The 21,657-nt window shown below is 44.6% G+C and overlaps 1 protein-coding gene across 1 annotated transcript in view; it reads left to right on the top strand.

Moving 5' to 3' along the window:
* The window catches only part of LOC144684817 (glycogen [starch] synthase, muscle-like), a 126,799-nt gene that overhangs the window by 42,574 nt on the left and 62,568 nt on the right, over nt 1-21,657 (top strand). Inside the window, exons 7-8 of the mRNA XM_078549085.1 lie at nt 11,626-11,746; nt 18,760-18,866. Coding sequence (XP_078405211.1) covers nt 11,626-11,746; nt 18,760-18,866 — 228 coding nt within the window. The remainder of the gene's footprint in view (nt 1-11,625; nt 11,747-18,759; nt 18,867-21,657) is intronic.

Raw genomic sequence — 21,657 nt, 5'->3', positions numbered from 1 at the left:
AGGAGGTTCAGTGTCACAGTCTGGTGAGCACACCACTGACATGGGTCCACAACTGCAGGAGGAAGTGATAGTTGAGGTCTCTGACACTTGGAGGACTGCTGGAGACCAGGCCTGTGCTCAGGCCCATGCGGATGATGAGCCTCTGGACTCAGCCATAAAAGACATTTCTTTTATTCTGTCATGGGATGTGGGTGTCGTTGGCTAGGCCAGCATTTTTCTGCTACCCCTAATTGCTCTTGAGAAGGTGGTGGTGAGTTACCTTCTTCAACCACTGTAGTTCCTGTGGTGTAGGTACACCGACAGTGCTGCTTGGGAGAGAGTTCTAGGATTTTGACCCAGCGACAGTGAAGGAACAGCGATATATTTCCAAGTCAGGATGGTGAGTGGCTTGGAGGGGAACTTACAGGTGGTGGTGTTCCCATGTGTCTGCTGCCCTTGTCCTTCCAGATGGTAGTGGTCGTGGGTTTGGAAGGTGCTGTCTAAGGAGGCTTAGTGAGTTCCTGCAGTGCATCTTGTAGATGGTACAAACTGCTGCTACTGTGTGTCGGTGGTGGAGGGAGTGAACGTTTGTGGAAGGGGTGCCAGTCAAGCGGGCTGCTTTGTCCTGGATGGTGTCAAGCTTCTTGAGTGCTGTTTGAGCTGCACTCATCCAGGCAAAAGGAGAATATTCCATTACACTCCTGATTTGTACCTTGTAGATGGTGGACAGGCCTTGGGGAGTCAGGAGGTGAGTTACCCGTTGCAGGATTCCTAGCCACTGACTTGCTCTTGTAGCCACAGTATTTATATGGTTACTCCAGTTCAGGTTCTGGTCAATGGTAACCCCCAGGATGTTGTTAGTGGGAGATTCTGCAATGGTAATGCCATTGAATATCAAGGGGTGATGTTTAGATTCGCTCTTGTTGGACATGGCCATTGCCTGACACTTGTGTGGTGCAAATGTTGCTTGCTACTTGTCAACCCAAGCCTGGATATTGTCCAGGCCTTGCTGCATTTGGACATGGACTGCTTCATTGTCTGATGAGTTGTGAATGGTGTTGAACGTTGTGCAGTCATCAGCGAACATCCCCCCCAGCTTCTGAACTTATGATGGAAGGAAGCTCACTGTTGATCTGAAGATGATTGGGCCAAGGACACTACCCTGAGGAACTCCTGTAGTGATGTCCTGGAGCAGAGATCACTGACCTCCAACAACCACAGCCATTTTCTTTTGTGCTAGATATGACTCCAGTCAGCGAAGAGTTTTCCCCCTGATTCCCACTGACTCCAGTTTTGCTAGGGCTTCTTGGTGCCACACTCGGTCAAATGCTGCCTTGATGTCAAGGGTAGTCACTCACCTCACCTCTGGAGTTCAGCTGTTTTGTACATGTTTGAACCAAGACTGTAGTGAGGCCAAGAGCTGATTCACCCAAGTAGAACCCAAACTGAGTGTCAGTGAGCAGGTTATTGCTAAGCAAGTGCTGCTTGATAGCACTGTTGATGACCCCTTGTATCAGTTTACTGATGATCAAGAGTAGACTGATGGGGTGGTAGTTGGCTGGGTTGGATTTGTCCTGTTTTTTGTGTACAGGACATACCTGGGCAATTTTCCACATTGCCGGGTAGATGCCAGTGTTGTAGCTGTACTGGAGCAGCTGGGCTTGGGGCTCAGCAAGTTCTGGAGCACAAGTCTTTAGTACTATTGCCAGAATATTGTCAGGACCCATTGCCTTTGGAGTGCCTTCAGCCATTTCTTGATATCACATGGAGTGAATCGAATTGGCTGAAGACTGACATCTGTGATGCTGCGGACCTCCAGAAGAGGCTGAGATGGATCATCCACTCGGCACTTCTAGCTGAAGATTGTTGTGAATGCCTTCAGCCTTATCTTTTGCACTGATGTGCAGGGCTCCCCATCATTGAAAATGGGAATATTTGTGGAGCCTCCTCCTCCACTGAGTTGTTTAATTGCCACCACCATTCACAACTGGATGTGGCAGGACTGCGGAGTATAGATCTGATCCATGGGTTGTGGAATCACTTAGCTCTGTCCATTGCTTGTTGCTTATGCTGTTTGGCACGCAAGTAGTCTTGTGTTGTAGCTTCACCAGGTTGACACCTCATTGTTAGTTATGCCTGGTGCTGCCCCGGCATGCCCTCCTGCACTCTTCATTGAACCAGGGCTTGGTGGTAAAGGTAGAGTGGGGGATATGCCGGGCCATGAGGTTACAGATTGTGCTTGAGTACAATTCTGCTGCTGCTGATGGCTGAAGGCGCCTCATGAATGCCCAATTTTGAGTTGCTAGTTTGAAATCTATCCTATTTAGCACAGTGACAATGCCAGACAACACGATGGGGGGCATCCTCAGTGTGAAGATGGGACTCCATCTCCAGAAGGACTGTGGTCACTTCCACTGATACTGCCACGGACAGATGCATCTACAGCAGGCAGGTTAGTGAGGATGAGGTCAAGAATGTTTTTTCCCTCTTGCTGGTTCCTTCACCACCTGCCGCAGACCCAGTCTAGCAGCTATGTCCTTTAGGACTTGGCCAGTTCGGTCTGTGGTGGCGCTACCAAGCCACTCTTGATAATGGACATTGAAATCCCCCACCCAGGGTACATTGTGCACCCTTGTCACCCTCAGTGCTTCCTCCAAATGGTGTTCAGCATGGAGGAGCACTGATCCACCAGCTGAGGGAGGGTGGTACGTGGTAATCAGCAGGAGGTTTCCTTGCCCATGTTTGACCTTATGGGATCCATAATCGATATTGAGGACTCCCATGGCAACTCCCTCCCGACTGTATACCACTGTGCCACCACCTCTGCTGAGTTTGTCCTGCTGGTGGGACAGCACATCCCCAGGGATGGTGATGGTGGTGTCTGGGACATTATCCATAAGGTATGATTCCATTGGAGATGCAGAGACAGGCAGGGGAACATCAGGCAGAGATGCCAGAGGCCAAGCGCAGTCTGGACCCAAGGCTGGAGGAGTCCATCCGCATTGTGTCTGATGTCGTGACTCTGGCATACGTGTGCTTGGCTGTCTCCATGGAAAGGGTGGCGGCCACCTTGGAGACCCCGGTCCAGCAGAACACACAGTGGCTGCTGAATATGCGCTCTGACCTGCACTCCATCACTCTAGCCATGGATGCAGTGCAGCAGTGCATAGGCAAGATGGGCCCTGGGCATATCGACCTCCCTCCAGGCACCCCTTCTGCTCAAGGAGTTGGGGAGGAGATATCGCGCACCCACAGGGAAGAGGAATGCCAGCCGGGCACCCAGGAATCTTCAGCCCAGGACACTCCCTGCCACTCCACTGCCCCTCTGCCAGTGACCCCATCACCTCCAGCAGGTCAGGCTGAGGACAGTGCACCTGTGCAAGAGATCCTTAGCAAGCTGGGGCCCTCTAGGCTTCGGGCCACCAGAGGACGTCCGCCAAAGTCTAGTTGTCAGGGCTGCACCTAGGCATAACGGTAGAAAAAGAAAGATAAAGAAGTTTTGAAGGCAAATACGTTGCACGGGTGTGCTGCCATTGTATATAGTTTTGGCACTTGTAAATATGTGTTCACTTGCACTCTATGGAAGTCTCCTGGATTCTCATTTTGCTGCTAGCTGCTTCAATGGTCACGGAGCATTTAAGAGTGTGGAACTTGGTCGCCTGTCAGAGTCTGATAATGCCCTCCGATGGAGTCACTTCTCTCACATTATCAACATTATGATACTAAATATTCCAACATGAGAATGCTTATGCACTGGCAATCATTTGTAAGTGTGCGGCCTGGGCACGCTTCATACAAGCCATTTCCTGCAGCCACCAGGTTCGGAGTTCTGAGAATAATGCCTGTGCGGAGTGTGTAGTGAAGTCATTGCATCTCCTTCTGCTGTTGCTCTGATGTGAGACACGAGGTGGATGCAAAAAGTCCTTAAGGGGAGTTAAGCAAGCTATGTGAGTGGCAAGGAACACTAAATTCAGTTTGAGTGTTAAAAGAGAGAAGATATCTACTGTTGTCTGAAGAATAGAAAACCAGAGGCTTCCCTGGATTTTAGGAGAATGATGGGGTGTGTACATCCAATCATTCCTGGCTGTCCTTGTTCAATTGTCATATTGAACTAACATGCAGGTGAAGGCTGCAAGTAAGGAGGGAATGGGTAAATTGGCCTTGACTGCAAGAGGGATTGAGTGATAGGGTTAAAGAGGTGTGCAGTTGCCTGCAGCCTTTGTGAGACCTCACATGGAGAATCGTTTGGCCTGTTCGTCTCCTTATGAAGGGTAACAATAGATCTCGCATAAAGGGATTGCGACCAAAGTGCTCCGGGCATCATTAAAGGGCCAGGGTATTATCCTATGAGGTGAGAGCAAGTAGAATGGGCCTGTGCAGAGGACTGTGAAGCACCAAGAGCTCCTACAGGACTCTGCAGGGTCCATGCAGGAAACATATTTACCTTTGCTGGGGTGTTCAGAATGATGGAATACAGTATCGCAGTAATACCAGAGCCATCTAGGACTGAGATGTGTAGAACTCTCTGCGATTGGAGGATCATGAATGGTTGGACCTCCACACCCCATAGTGCATTTGAGGCACTGTCATTGAGTGGACTCCAAAATTACTTTGATATTTTTCAGGGTGATAAAGATTTCAAGGGATATGGGGCTACTGAGGGCGATTGGTGATCGGGGACCAGTCCAAGTCAAATGGAGAAGCAATCTTGAGGAGCCAAATTGTCTACTCATGCTGTTCCTCTCTGTGCAGCCTTGACAGGGGCAGACGGTGGTGTAGTGATAATGGCCGGGATTTTCCGTGCCCACCGGCATCGGGCATGTTTGGTGGCGTGAGTGGACAATATGGCGAGAAGACCAAAAATCAGTTTCACGGCATCGTGAAACCAGTTTGCGATGTCGGCTCAGACCGTCGATGGCGGGCCGCATTTCCTGCCATCAGACGTCGGGAACCTCATTGTAATACATCAGCATATCATAATAAGGCCAACCCGCCGGACTCATCACCCCAGCTGGATCATCTGCCCACGTCAGCAGGAAAACACGCCGCACAACAGCATATATAAGGCGTGAACTTGTTGGGCTGCACTTTGCTCAGGACTTCAAGCTTTGTTTGCCTACCTTGCTTCGGTCAGCACTCACAGTTATCAGTGCCAGGCTGCATAGACAGCACCACATAACTTTTAGGGGGGCTCACAGGTAGGTCTCTACCTACCAGATCATCCATATGTGGGTGGCTTTTCAATGGCTGCAGGGCAAGGTCTTGCTTGGGGGAGGGGGAGAAGTAGCCTCGGGCAAGGGAAGAGACTGCAGGATGAGAGTTGTACAAGGGAAGGAGGGTATCCCAGGGTGTGTGGGGGGCACATGTTGATCTGTGCAAGTGGCCTCAAGATGATGAGAGCTCAGGAGGCAGTCTCCAGAGGGGAGGGGGCCAGATGGACATGTGAGAATGGGTGGTGATGTCTCTTGAGCTGGCAGTGAGTGAGATGCCAGTGAATGTGTGAAGGGCTGGAGTGTAAGGGTTTAGAGTGATGAGATGGTTGCAATACCCTGGCTGCATGATGAGATCATTCATCCTCTCTCTGCATTGGATGGCCAACCTCTTCTGTGCAGCATTGGCACTGATCACCACTGCATTGCCTACCAAGCTGGAGTGGTAATGTTGCTGCCCCTCTTGCAGCCAGAGTGGGGGTAGAGGACAACACAGCAAGCCTCCAAGGCATCCAAATGACACTCAAGGGTTGCAGTCTTCTTGCCTTTCGGGGCCTTGTCTTCTTTGCTGCAGTCCTGGGCTGGAAGCACTTAGCGCAGCTGTAATTTAAATGTGGCGCCTGGCGTGACGAAGTAGTGAGGTAACGGCCTGGCAGGCGAATCGGAGCCCGCCTGCCATGGAAACGGCGTGTATCCCAGGAATGCATAATTAATGCAGCAGGTTTGGGATGATATGCCATGAAAAGCCGCCATTGTGACCGTCGTTTTACCTGCTCGCTACCGCCCAATGTCACTGGACTAGTAATCCAGAGACCCAAGCTAATGCTCTGGGGGCATGAGTTCAAATCCCACCATGGCAGCTGGTGAAATTTAAATTCAATTTAATAAAATCTGGAATTGAAAGCTAGTCTCAGTAACGGTGACCATGGAAGTATCATCGATTGTTGTAAAAACACATCTGGTTCACTATTGTTCTTTAAGGGAGGAAATATGCCATCCTTACCTGGTTTGGCCTACGTGTGACTCCAGACCTTCAGCCGTGTGGTTGACTTTTAACTGCCCTCAGAAATGGCTGAGCAAACTACTCAGTTCAAGGGCAATTGGGGATGGGCAACAAATGCTGGCCTTTCCAGTGACACCCACATCCCATGAAAGAGTCAATTGTGCATATCTCTGGTTCCACCTGAAAGAGCTCTCTGCAAGTTCTACTCCCCATTGGGAGCAGGTGTGAGGGTGACATGAGTACGTCCCTGCCCAGGTAGGATTTCATGTTGCTTTCAATGTGCCATGCATACAGACTCTGTGAGGGCATGGGAAACTCCTCATTTCTGCTCACAGGTGCCCGAGCTCATGGGAAAAAGGAGTGCTGTGCAGGTTTTAATGCGCGCATTTGATGCAAGGGCTCTGTATATCACCATAGTTTGGTGCATGCAAAGGGTCACAGCACCAGGGATTTTCTTATGAGCAGAGATTGAGTAGATTGAGCCTGTACTCATTGAAGTTTAGAAGAATGAGAGGTGACCTTTTTGAAACATATAAGATTCTTAGGGGGCTTGACAGGGTAGATAGAGGTTTTCCCTTGTGGGAGAGTCGAGGACCAGAGGGCATAATCTCAGAGTAAGGGGGCACCCATTTAAAACAGAAATGAGGAGGAATTTCTTCTCTTAGAGAGTTGTTAATCTGTGGAATTCTTTACCACAGAGGGCTGCAGAGGCTGGGTTATTAAATATATTCAAGGCCGAGATGGACAGATTTTTAATAAGCAAGGGAATCAAGGGTTATGGGGAAAAGGCAGGAAAGTGGAGTTGAGGATTATCAGATCAGTCATGATCTCATTGAATGGCAGAGCAGACATGATGGGCTGAATGGCCTACTTCTGCTCCAACGTCTTATGGTCTTATACCACCATGGCTGTCATTAAGTAGTGAAATTTAATTCATCTATCTTAAATCAAAGTACATGAGAGTAAACTATTATGTGTGTTACAAATAAGGAGCTGCAGCCTGACAGCCAGCATAGGATTGTTAACAAAATAGTAAAGGGTGAGTATTGGGAGCTTACTGTGCCTGAAAAAAAAAGCTTCAGACACTGATGTGTTCCTGTTGGATTGCAATCCATTAATCATGGAGCAATACTGGTTCATTGGGCATTGGAACTGCAAGAGGAGAACTCTGCTGAGCCTGGTCCTCAAGGCTTTTTACTCAGTGCAAAAAACAAAGCAATAACTCATCCCACCTGAAAAGAGAGCCCTCCCATATTGAATGCTTGAGAGGTTTTACGAACTGCGCAACAACCTTGACAGCTTCAGCAAATGTGTGAGAGGTTTGCCAGTGCGTCAAGCACCTTCTACCCTTCCGCTGTTACCCACACTCCCCCCCCCTTACAAAATCATCACTTTGTCATTCCTCTCCCACCTGTAACCTCACCCTGGACCCTATTATTATCTCTGTGGACATTCCTGCTCCATATGTTCCCATAACTGTCAATGTGCTCCTGACCCTCCCGTTCTCGATGCCAGCTACACCCCGAATTTCCACAGCAACCTCTCTTTCCCCCCCACCCCCACCCCCATGAGACCATCCACTACCCACTCATCCACTACCTACCAAGTGCCCCAGCACTTCCACCCTACCAGATCCAACTCCCGCCTCTGGCTGTGACTCTACCTTCCACCTCCCAATACTGTCATTGAAACCCTTAGGACCAAAATCGTGAGATCACTGACCCCGCCCTTTAGATCTATCTTTCTACAATACCCAGAAAGCCCATCCACTGCCCTACAATGATATCAAGGCATGCGTGACATGCTGGATCTCCAGACAGTCTGACTTCCTTCCCTGGACAACCTTCCAACAAGCCCCAGACAGTCTGGCTTCCTTCCCTGGACAGCCTCTGGCCCTTTCCCACTGATTCTGCCTCCCTTGCCCAGCCTTGTCTCTACCCATCCCCACTGATCCTGCTTCCCTTGTCCAGCCTCACGTAGCTTGGACCCCTGAGACCTGATCCTAATCAAGAGGCTGACATTTGTCAGTGGTCCCGAAGCAGGCCAAAGCCCAGGAAGAAGTTTTAATTTTAGAGTTTTACCTCGCCAAGTGTACATCACTCGGGGAGGCAATGGCATAGTGGTATTGTTGCTGGACTAGTAATCCAGAGTCCCAGGGTAATGCTCTGGGGACCTGGATTTGAATCCCACCATGGCAGATGTGGAATATGAATCCAATAAAATTCTAGAAGTAAAAGTCTAATGATGACCATGAAACCATTGTCGATTATTGTAAAAACCCACCTGGTTCGCTATTGTCCTTTAGAGAAGGATATCTGTTGCCCTTACCTGGTCTGGCCTACATGTGACTCCAGACCCACAGCAATGTGGTTGACTCTTAAATGCCCCCTGAACAAGGGCAATAAATGTTGGCCTGGCCAATGACACCCACATCCTATGGATAAATAAATTATATGCAGTTGTCAATGTGAATGCACAAATTTCTCACTGGCGGAGAACTTAATTTGGAGGAGCATTTAATTCTGGTGTGCTGGCCTTTTAGTGAGCACGCAAGGCATGCAAATGAGTTTCCAGACATTGTTTGTCGGGAAGCTCAACCAGCCTTTAAAGTTCTGAGAACTTGATCGCAAAAGTTCATCACGCTGTCGAGAAACTGATTTTTGGCTTCCTGCTAAATTAATTTCCCCCACCCGCCAAGCTTCCCACTCAAGGTGGGGTGGGCCTGCAAGATTCTGCTCGAGATTGAATAAAGATTTTTGCCCTGTCAGTCCATCTTCATATCCGAGCTGCCGCAGGTCCTCCAATCGTTTATATGGCCTTATTCTTCTGAATATAAAAATGATTTTAATTCATGAAATTCCTTTATTTTCCTGGGTATTTTATGGATTGGGAAAGAGTGTACCCTGCATCTAGTATACAACCACAGCAGAGAGGATAAAAACCAAAGAATGAACATCAGAGAGAGAGCCACATATGCTTAGCATAGCAGGCTGCCATCAAAGTGAGGAGAAAAAACACTCTGCTGTATTATGATATTGTGTAATTGCAAAAATCCGTAGAAAACTATAGAAGATGCAGTATTCATGCAACTGTGGCTATATAAGATGCAAACCCAGAAAGCACTTGCTTGAAATATGAAAATCACTTGAATTGCATCAAAAATAATACAGGTGATTGACATAAACTACTTCTCACCCAACCTGAGAGTCACTCCCAAATATCCATTATTTTGCATATAAAACCTCATGATATAATGTCTGTCTGTCTTGGAAACCCACAGTGAGAGCATTCCACAGAAATGTAAATAAATTTTGTGAGTCTTTGAGGAATGTTCGTGCAGGGAATGAGAACCTTTCCATTTTAGGTGTCTAGTGTCAAGCAGTCCCAGGATGAGTACAGCATGATTCCAGTAAAGATCCTGTTCCTCTGCTCCAACGATGCACCTCATTGGCAATCTTACAAGAGCAGCCACTAGTGCACCAAAATAGCTTCTTAGTCTGTTTTCAAAAACCAGCCAATTTATGGTCTTGGAGGAAGATTATCAATCTAATGCCAAATTAAATTGTAAGAGGTACATACCAGTGGGAACTGGATGGAGCCGTAGAATCATAGAAGTTTACAGAGCTGAAGAAGCTATTTGATTCATCTGGGGGAGAGAGGGGTGGATTTTAACTGGAAGTGGGTTTCCTGGACAGGGAGGAGAGCAAAATCCACCTCAGTTTCAGGCTCTGCTACTTTAACTCCCAGGTCTCATTTACCTCACCAGTCAGCTGGACCTGAAATGAGCATAAAGAGACAGCTGGGCAACTGACTGGCAGGTTAAGATCCACCTGGGGTGAGGAGTGGTGCACATGGGATAGCTGGGGCCCAGAATCATCTCTGAGGCTTAAAGAGGCTGACCCAATAAAATTATTAGTTAAAGCTTACATTTTAGGAGCTCCATCTCTTGTCTGGCAGGCTTTACTGAGCTGGACAGCCATGGCAAGTGACCACTCATCCAACATTTCAAATGCCATCAGGGTGCCAATGACTCCAAGTTGAACATATTAATCAGGTGGACCACTTTCTGCCTAAATAAGGGGTTTATAAAGTGTTGGAGGGTGAGTTTTTGGAAACTGCAGTTTCTGCATCCTGCCAGGTGGGATGAGTGCTGCAGATATGTAAATATTTGCCCCCAGATTGTGCCTGTGCCAACCCTTTGCAGGAGTGCTCTAAATTTAATCCTACTGCCCTGCTTTCTCTTGGCAGCTCTATATCATTATCTGCGTTTCTGTTAATAGATTCAGTAATCTCTGCCTCAACTGCTCTAAAACATTCTAAGCCTCAATAATTTTCCGTGTAAATAAATTTCTTCTAACTAAATTATGAATTCAGATCACTAACTCCCCAATTAGAGAGCGTCTTTGTATTCATTCACGGGATGTGGACTTCACTGGCTAGGCCAGTATTTATTGCCAATCCCTAATTGCCCTTGAGAAGGTGGTGGTGAGCTGCCTTCTTGAACAGCTACAGTCCATGTGGTGTAGGTATACCCACAGTGCTGTTAGGGAGGGAGTTCCAGGATTTTGACCCAGTGACAGTGAAGCAACGGCGATAAATTTCCAAGTCAAGGTGGTGAGTGGCTTGGAGGGAAGATTCCAGGTGCTGGTGTTCCCACGTATCTGCTGCCTTTGTCCTTCTAGATGGTAGTGGTTATGGGTTTGGAAGGTGCTGTCTAAGGAGCCTTGGTGATTTCTGCAGTGCATCTTGTAGATGGTACACGCTGCTGCTGCTCTGTGTCAGTGGTGGAGGCAGTGAATATTTGTAGATGGGGTGCTAATCAAGCGAGCTGCTTTGTCCTGGATGGTGTCAAGTTTATTGAGTGTTGTTGGATCTGCACTCATCCAGGCCAGTGTAGAGTATTCCATCACACTCCTAACTTGTGCCTTGTGGCTGCTGGACAGGCTTTGGGGAGTCAGGAAGTGTTACTCGCCGCACGTTTCCTAGCCTCTGACCTGCTCTTGCAGCCACAGTATTTCTATGGCTAGTCCAGTTCAGTTTCTGGTCAATGGTAACCCCCCCCAGGATGTTGATAGTGGGGGATTCAATGATGGTAATGCCATCGATGGTGAATTCTTCCCTATACATTGTATCAAAACTTGTCATAATTTTTAAAAGTGCTATTCCATTAGTGCTTTCTGCACCTATCGAAATAGTTTAAAGTCTCTCTTCATAAATATAATTTATTAACCCTGGTACAGTGTTAGCCTTATTGTTGTCATTGTCATTATCCTTATCCCACACCATCCTATCTCAGGCAAAAGAAGATTTCATCCTGTCAGTTCGGGTAGAGTTGAACCCATGTGCCAGAAAATAAAATGTCTCTGCCTAACCTATTGTATTGCATCCCCCTCCATACTGTACTATTGGCATGACTATAATCTTTTTCTCCAGATGTCTGAACTTTGACCTCGATAAGACCTTATTCGTTTTCATCGCAGGAAGATACGAGTTCTCAAATAAGGGTGCTGACGTATTTCTGGAAGCCCTGGCTCGTCTAAATTATCTGCTCAAGGTAAGAGGCTGAATACATTTTGGATCACACTTTGTTTCCAGTCCTATTGTTTGTTGACAGGTGTGAGTCTAGAACCAAGGAAATCTGTTCCATCTGGCCAATCCCAGAGTCTTGGAAATATACTATCCCACAATATAATATACCCTGCTATCAAATTTTTGTCATGGCCCTTTTCCAACAGAAGTGACACAGTGCTCATAGATCTATAATCAAATAACAACAAGAGCAACTTGCATTTATATAACACCTTTTAATGTAGCCAAAAGACGTAAGGCGCTTAATAAGAGTATTATCAGTCAAAATTTGACACCGAATCATGGAAGGAGATATCAAAACAGATGACCGAAAACTTGGTCAAAAAGGAGGTTCTTAAAGAAAGAACATGAGGTAAAAGCAGGGATTCACAAGATGCCAGAGTTGGATGAGTGCAGAGACCTTGAAGGCTTGTGGAGCTGGAGGAGATTATGGAGGTGAAGGGCAAGACCATGGAGTGATTTGAAATCGAGAATGAGGATTTTAAAAGTGAGTCATTGGGAGGCACTCTCGTCTAATGAGCACAGGAGTGATGGGTGGAACACGAGGTAAGCCACGAAGAGCAGATGGGAAGCCAGCTATTTGAATTGTCAAATCTAGAAGTAACAATGACATGGATCAGAGTTTCAGCAGCAGGTGAGCTGAGTCAGGTTCGGAGTCAGGTGATGTTGCAGAGATGGAAGTGGGCAGCTTTGGTGGTAGAGTAAATATGTGGTTAGAAGCTGATTTTGAGGTCAGACTACAACAACCACTGTTGTGAATAATCTGGCTCAGCTTCAGATAGTTGCTAGGAAGAGGGATGGAAACAGTGGTCAGGAAATGGAGTTTGCAATGAGGACCAAAGACAATGGCTTTGGTCTTCCCAGTATTTAATTGAAGGAAATTTCTGCTCATCCATTACTGGGTGTTGGACAAACAGTGTGACATCAGAGACAGTGGGAGGCTCAAGAGAGGTGATAATGTAATAGAGCTGAGTTTGATCAGCAAGCAAGTGGAACCAGACATTAAGTCTTCAGATGATGTCACCGAGGGGCAGCATGTAGATGAGCAATAGGGGCGGGCCAAGGATAGATCCTTGGGGGCCACCAGAGGTAAGGGTACAGGAGTGGGAAGAGAAGCCATTGCCGTTGATTCTCTGGCTACGATTTGATGAGAATGGAACCCAGTGGGTGCAGTCCCACCCAGTTGGACAAGAGGCGCTTGAGGAGGATTGTGTGATTAACTGTGTCGGGTGCAGACAGGTGAAGAAAGAAGAGGAGGAATAGCACACCAAGGTCACACTGACGTAGAATGTAATTTGTGACTATGAGAAGGGAGTTTCAGTATTGTAGTGGGAGCAGGAACTTGATTGGAGGGAATTAAACATGGAATCGCTGGAAAAACAGGCACACATTTTGGAGTTGAGAGCACATTCAAGGATTTTTGGAGAGGAAAGGGATGTTGGACATCGGTTGGCAGTTTGCAAGGGCAGTGGAGTCACAGGTGGAATTTTTGAAGCAAGGTGTGATCACAGTGGATTTGAAAGGGAGGGGTACAGTACCTGAGGGAAGAAAATCGTTAACAACTACTAATGATAGCCGAGAAGTAGAGCGATCAGTTTAGTGGGAATAGGGCTAAGGGAGCAAAGAGGTGGGTCATATGGACAAGGTGAGCTTGGAGAGAGCTGAGTGGGAGATGGGATAGAATCTAGAGGAAGGTGTGAGTTCAGGCTAGAGCATTTTGAACATTAGGGGAGGTGCGGGCTGGAGAAGAGAAGGGAGTGGAAGAAGCAGCTGAATTGGATGGTTTCAACCTTCGTGTCAGAAGTAAGCTCCTTGTACTTGATATTGAAGTTGAGAGTGGAAGAAGTACGAGAGGGTCGTTTAAGATGGTTTGTGGTTGAGAATAAAAGTAGGAGGTTATCTTTGTATCTAGGATGATCTTTGAATAGTGAGCAGTTTTTAAAAAGGGGGAGTAGGACTCAATAATGCTTTATGTAGTCCAACAAGATTCAGTGATAGGTGGTTAAACTAATTGTCTGCAGTAAATGTTCAAATCTGTGTCTCTGAACTTGAGAGGGGGAGAATGACTAGAGTGAGAGAGTAATGGTTTTAATGGGGACAAAGATATCAAAGGTAGAGGAGACCATGTCATTGAGCGAATCAGTAGCTGCAGAAATGTCATGTTGGAGGGCCAGACTATGGCAGTCGGAGCTGGTAGTTTAATCTTCAGTGCTGTTACAAATTTTAAGAATTACAGTGGATTGTATTGGCAGAAATGGGATTATGTACACCAGTCCACTGAATTTAACACCAAATCATAAGGTAATGAGAAAAGGCAGGAGGATACTGATCTAGGAAGATACAACCTGAAAAAAAAGTAAGTTTTAAAACAAAGCGATGAGCTGTAGTTTGCTGCTGGGTGTCCCTGTGTGCCCTGTGAGCAGTCGTTCCTGTTTGTAAGCAGTTCTAGATATTGCCTCATTGGTAGTAATAAAAACAAAAAGCTACTGCGGATGCTGGAAATCCAAAACAAAAACAGAATTACCTGGAAAAACTCAGCAGGTCTGGCAGCATCGGTGGAGAAGAAAAGAATTGACGTTTCGAGTCCAACATGACCCATGAGTGTTTCCAGGTAATTCTGTTTTTGTTTTGCCTCGTTGGTAGTGTTTGGCCACAAGATGGCAGGCAATCCCATCATTTTACTTAGATAAAAGTACAATACTGCAGATACTGGAAATCTGAAATAAAAACAGAAAATGCTAGAAAAACTTAGCAGGTCTGGCAGCATCTGTGGAGAGGGAAACAGAGTTAATATTTCGAGTCTGTATGACTACGGACTCAAAATGTTAACTCTGTTTTTCTCTTCACAGATGCTGGCAGACCTGGTGAGTTTTTCCAGCATTTTCTGTTTTTATTCCATCTTTTCACTTGGTTGACACAATGATGACACAGCCCCTGATGTGTTGTTTCTTCAATATTTGTTGCAGCTACATGTTTAATTTCTCACTTCTCTCCTAACCTGAAGGTATTGACACTTGCTAAGATCAGTTCCTGAGTTTTTAAACTATATCTTGAACATTACATGCCTATGGGAGCATAGGACTAATTGGATAGCCCTTTCAAAGTGCCGCCACAGACATAATGGGCCAATTGCCCCCCTCCTGTGGTGTATGATTCTATAAATTTATATTTGCTTCAATTGCCGCTCCTAATATCTTATTCTTTATGTCTCCTACACTTTTTGTGTGTAAAATTTTAAAAGATTTCCTGCAATTTTTGAATTTTGTTACTGAGAATTATTTTTCTTTGTCAGTCTGCTCATAACTTCCAAAATTTTGATTAGGTTACTTAATGTCTTATCTTTTCCAGCAGGTAATTTTTGGGTAATTAGCCATAGTCCACAAAGGACCATAGGTAATCTCGCTTTTAAAGAGAGATATTTGGTTATATAGCTTGAGGGGCACCACTTTGCTAGTGTGGGGCAAAGTGAGGAGGCAGGCCTCCACGAAGAACAGAGTTAACCTTCTTAACCCTGGCTCATAATTTAGATTCCTGAAACTGAAACATAAACAGAAAATACTGGAAAACTCAGGCCTAACAGCATCTGTGGAGCGAAAAACAGAGTTAATGTTTCAAGTTCATATGACTCTTCTTCAGAGCTAAAGAGATGTTCTCTTTCTCTTCCACTTCTCTTTAGCTCTGAAGAAGAGTCATACGGACTCGAAACGTTAATTCTGTTTTTCTCTCCACAGATGCTGTTAGGCCTGCTGAGTTTTTCCAGCATTTTCTGTTTTTGTTTCAGATTTCCAGCATCCACAGTATTTTGCTTTTATCTTAGTGCTTTCCTGAAATGGATACTGTCTCAGTTCCACTCTTCAATATGGTATTTCAGATTGTCTCTGTCCTGTGCCTGACACAGCAGCTCTTATTGCTTTGTATTCTGTCCTCCTTCTAACGATGCCTTGTTTGACACAGTTAGTGTTTAGGTTGTGGGGTGGAAGGGGGGAAATGAAGACAAAGACTTGGTAAATTGCAGCAGATACCAGTGAGAAAATTACATCTTCTCCCAGCCAATACAAGCTTCAGTGATGTTTCTTAGGTAAGTTGTGATTACACTGTCTTTGAAACTCTGCACATGGGATGGATTCTTGTTCGTGTTTTAATGACAACACTCTCAGAATAGTAAAATCAGTTTCAGTTATGCCTCAAGTATGGAAGAGGAATAAATTCATTGCAAAAGCAAAGTTCCCACTCATAACATTCCTCTTCAAATCTGTTTTCAGCATCTCCTTCACTCTCCCTAATGTTTCTGCCTCCTTCTGTCCTCTGGTACCCATAGTCATCAGGATGTCCTATTACATGAAAGGTAACTGATGATTGTTTTCCACACATTTTCCAGCAGGGAGTCATTGGACAGACTGGGAACCCTTGATTGGTTTACCTTTGTTCCTTCCTTGCCAAAGGCCACTGAAGCCAATTGCAATGCCTGGACTGAGATCAGCTAACTGAGCATTAATTGTTACTCTACTGCCCAGTACCAGACAATAGGCATATCTAGTGAACTGTTGGGGGAGCTTATAAGTACAAATTTTTAATAATAATATTGGGACTTCAATTAAGAGCTGACCTCCAGAGACCCTTGTGAAAGTTCAGCTGCAAAGAGAAGAATTAGTCTTTTAATTTGAGGGTAATAAGTTTGCAGTAAAGTTTGTTTGGAAACATATTTAAGAAATTTCAAAATGATTAATTTGGTAAAAGCATATCTCTTCAATCTCCCTTTCCTCCAACCATCAATTTAAACTACTCTTAAATGCTGACATAGTCTCTGCAGCATTAGCATTCTGCAGCTAAGCAAATTTGTGTCAAAATGTTTCTCCTGATGCAGTTTTGTGGAAATGGGACACAAGACCAAATTTAGAGTGAGCTTTGGTCTGATATCTTCAGCTTTGTGTCTTGCACATGCTGCCCGTGTCAGGTTCTGGTGCAAACCAAGTCAGGCAGTGCCTCAGAGTGAAGTTCTAGCAGTCACACTTCTTCCGCAGTATCTCACCCAAGTGGCCATTATTCATAGATGAGCCTCATAGATGTTTATTTCAAATGGGCTACTGTTGGCCTTGAAACAACAGCGAGTGTAAAATCTATTCTTGAATGACTGACGATGACAGCGGAGCCCGATCCTGTCCTTACTCACCATCCACACTTGTATATTTACAGCAGACATCACTGGAAAGCGATCAGGAGCAATAATCTTGTCTGGTTTAAGAACTAAGGAATAGGAGTAGGCCATTTAAACCCTCAAGACTGTTCTGCCATTCAATGAGATTATGGCTGATCTGTGACTTAACTATGTACCCGCCTTTGCTCCATACACCTTGATATCTTTAGATAGCAAAAATCTATCGATCTGAGATTTAAAAATTAGTATTTGACTTAGTATCAACTGCTGTTTGTGGTCAAGTGCTCCAAATTTTTGCCACCTTTTGCATGTAGAAGTGTTTTCCTAATTTCAGCCTTGAAAGACCTGGCTGTAATTTTTAGCCTATAACCCCTATCCGTAGACTCCCCAGCCAGTGGAAATAGTCTCTTTATCAGCTTTACTTGTTTCCCTTAATATCTTGAAAACTTCGATCAACTCACTAAATTTTCTAATTTTGAGGAATGCAACCCAAATTTGTGAGATCTCTGCTCTTAATTTAACCCTTCAAGTCCAGGTATTTTTCTGGTGAATTTGCACTGCACGTCCTCCTTCCTAGGTGTGGTGTCCAGAACTGTTCACAGTACTACAGTACGGTCTGACTAGAGTTTTTCATTGCTTGAAGCATGACTTCTGCCCCATTTTATTTTAGACTTCTAAATATAAAGGCCAGCTTTCCATTAGCGTGTTTGAGTATCTTCTGTACTTATTCATAACATTTTAACGAACCGGGTATATGGAATAAAAACAGAAAATGCTGGAAAAGCTCAGCAGGTCTTGACAGCGTCTGTGGAGAGAGAAACAGTTAACATTTTGAGTCCGTATGACCCTTCTTCAGAGCTGAAGACCTTGTATAAGGAACTTTGAGTCTCTTTGGAACTTCAGTGGTTCTGGCTCTGCACCATTCAGTTGTCTCTAAGAGTGAGGTGCTGCGGCCTACTTTCAGACTAAGGTCAGCTCACTGGAGCTGCAAATTGAAGCAGAATCACTTATGAAGTTACATCTTGCCATAAAATGCAGAAGGCATTGATTTCAACTGGTGACAAATGGCAAAGGTGATATTCTAGCTCATTGTGCCATTTTGCATCTTTGTCTGATTAGAGGGACCCATGTTGTCCCAACACTTGCCTGAGGAATATCCATTAAGCCAATATAATAGGAATTATCTTTTTAAGATTCACGGAATGAATTTTTAGTGGGTTAACAAACCCACTCTTTGCAGTAATAGCTGCAGCAGGATCGCAAGCAGGTTATTGGTGCCCCTTTCTAGCACAAAGGTATTGCTCCACTTGAAAGCACAAGGAGTGGAAAAGTTGCACAAGTGTTGAGATGCTTTTCGGTTCATCATTCAGCAGAATTGTTGTCTGAGATGAGAATCGTGCGTAAAGCAGCACTCCAGCCTGCAAAATAAAATTGAAATAACTCATTAGCAAAGTCCACGGAGGCTGCAAGATTTATTTATTTATTTATTGGCAAAAGCTGAATTCTTCTGCTCCTTCAGTTTTCTTCAGAAGAACATCTGTTGCGAGAGATTAATTCCTTAAACACCAGCAAGAATTCAGTACCTTGTTTATTTGGGCATTCTGCACGTTGTATCTTCACGCCTGCATTTGTCCCTCCACTTAGCTGTTCGTTGAGGGCAAAGAGGAGGTCAGAGGGGTGTTGTGCAACAGTAATGAGTAAATTTCCAGGAATTGTCAGCAGTTTAAGGGTTAAAGCTATCAGTCACTAATGTTATGTCATCTTAGAGCAATTAATTCAGTCTGCAAGGCAATGGTTCATAAAATGTTTCTGCTCCAAAACAGGCAAACCGAAGTGAAGTAACCGTGGTTGCATTTTTCATCATGCCTGCAAGGACCAATAACTTCAATGTGGAAACCCTCAAGGGACAAGCAGTACGAAAACAGCTTTGGTAAGGAAAATACAGATTGACAACAGTCCCAAGGAAAAATAGTAGCCACTTGTAAGAATGTTGAATTGCTGAAATCAAAGAGGGCAAAGTAACAGTAGAACCTGCAAGGGATATCTAAAAGTACAATTTGTATTAATAATGTTGGAGCCTAGTCAGCTGAAGGTGAAGATACTAATAAAATATGAATGAGGACTTGAAAACTAACTGCTCATCTTTAGTGTTCTTAACAAATGGAAGACTGTTACTTAAATTGCTTGGCTGACTGTGTAAAGATTCAGGCTTCTGCCCAACACTCTTAACTTGGATTCACAGCAGATTCACTCCAAAAGCAGACCAAGGGGGAGATCTTAACTTTGTGGTGGTGTAAGATGGTTGAGCAACCCATCTTGTATCTCTCCCGATTTTTATTTTCATTGATATCAATGAAAATAAAAATTGTGTCAGATGTAAAAGGAACTGTTTATTTGCTAATAGCTGTTTTACACTATTGCAGAAAGTCAAGATTTACCCCCACATCTCAATGAACTGAAAGTTGAGCCCCAATGCACGCCATGATTAGGATTGTGCGCCTCTGGACTAATGGTTGCTCTCTAATTATAGGAGAAGGCAACAAGGTCAATTTGCATTTCCAGCAAGAGCAGAGGCCACCCAAAGGAGACAACAGGGAACCTATTGCAATTTCTGGGTCTCCCTGAATTTTTAATAGATGAGGCAAGCTGCCTGAATCTACTTTCTGCCTCTGGTCCTACTTGTTCTGCTTCCTGCCATTGTGTGCACTATGGTAAGCTCCTCCTGCATGGCAAGGGTTCAAGGCCCTTGCCCACTTCCACTCTGGCAGGCGAATCTTCCAGAGAAGATAATCAACATGGAAGGGCTCTGCTGCTTTGAACTCTGTCCTATGAAAAATGCTGCCTTTGGCATCACAGGCAATGAAAGTGGTCAGCATTGAAAATGGGAAGGCTGGAGGCTTGGCACACCAGGGTTTGTTGGCATCTTCCCTTTTTACTTAACACTCTGTCATTCCATCCATACCTCTTGACTGTGACAACCTGGTGCTGCATCGTTGCAGCATCTAACTTGCTAGTGCTTGCCTTAACAACTGCACCCTATCTATTGCCCCCTCCTTTTTCTAGGCCAATCAGGAGACCTGGATACTAATGCCAGACATAATGAACATGAAGAGCCTGACAATAGTGCAGTTTACTTGCTCTCACCCTTCCAAGCCTTTGTACCAAAATCAATATCTCACATGAATTGAATAGCACGATTGAATGACTGCACTGGAGGGATCACTGAGCATAATTGAGCAGCAGTGGGTGTAGGTGGTATGGGAAGAACTACTCAGAAGACCAACTTATGTCTCTTTGCTGAAGAAGACAGAGAGGCAGACTTGAGGGGGAGGCTGTTGTGGCTTATTCCTATTTTCATGAGATGTTGTGTTGCTCATGTTACAATCAATATACAATAATTGACTTAAATACCAATTTGTATAATCAAGACTGAAATACCAGGAATTGACATACAAAAAGATCACAAACCATATTGTGATTTTACTGGTTTACAGAAAGTCTTACCCACACACTGTCACCCTGGTGTGAACCCCTCTTACAAGTCGGAAACATGCTTTTACATATGCTACGAGGTAATCCTCTGTGATTGCAACGCAAGACAACATTTCTGCATCTAATTCCTACTGTCATGGCAGAAAGTAGACCAGATCAAGCTTTCCTTGCAGATGTCAAGTTGTTGCAGTTTTCAGCTGAGCCCTCTCAGGCCTAGACTGCAAGACTACACCTCATGAAACTTTGAATAATCCATAACAGCCTTCCTCCTCACATGTTGCACAAACCAAGACAGGGAATTAGACAGTGGCAATGCCGGATTTTACATAATTCAGCTGTTTGTGTATAAAATAAGGTCAAAGGGGTACAGGGGTACATAGGATGAGTCTCAAAACATAGTACCAATTAAAAATTTTGCAGAACAAGATACAATGGATAAGCCCATTGAACAGATGTGGAAAAAGAATGCATGTTAAAGGATTCACAATTATTTCTTATTAACATAAATTAATATTCTTATCTCTATCTGTAGGAAGTTATGGGGAAAGGAAAAAGTATAAAACAACTTGATTTATATCACATCTTTCAGTAATGACTCAAACCACTTCACATGCAATTAATTAGTTTGAAATTCAGTGACTGTATTTATGTAGATCATGTGTCCAAGTCTAAGTTCTCATGGCCTGCATAGATACTCACTATGGGAGTCATACATAAAAACAATTTTCCTATTGATCTGCATATTTCTAAAATTGTAGATGCTAATAGATTTTAGTGTTCTGTTCATGTCTAATCCACAAACGAGGCAACGATATTAGAAACAGGCCTTTCCAAACCTCCGGAACATGAATTCAAACAGGAAAAACACAAATAAAAAATCATACAGGAGACTATTGGAGGAGAAGAAAGTGCATAAAATTAGAGGAAGGGCCACAAAGTGTACTAAAACTGGTTAGAGATGATCAGACTGAGCTGGAGGCAAGGAGAGTTTTCAGATTTCAGAAGTGGGTATCAGTGTTCCACAGGATCCTGTTCTACAAATGTATTTCTTCACTGTGGTTGGGATATTGGGCTAGAGGGAGTGGTGTCTACGTTTACAAACAATACTGAAATAGGAAGCACAATAAATAATTCCAAGGATCAAAGGATTTTGCACAAGGATAAACGGATGGAATGGACAAAAAAAAGGTAGATTTCAATATTGATAAATCTGAGGGTTTTTTTTTTGT

This window comes from Cetorhinus maximus, chromosome 9 (assembly GCF_964194155.1).
Source record: "Cetorhinus maximus chromosome 9, sCetMax3.hap1.1, whole genome shotgun sequence".
NCBI lineage: Eukaryota > Metazoa > Chordata > Chondrichthyes > Lamniformes > Cetorhinidae > Cetorhinus > Cetorhinus maximus.
Note: the sequence above shows the minus strand (reverse complement) of the source record. Positions and strands in the feature narration are given on the sequence as shown.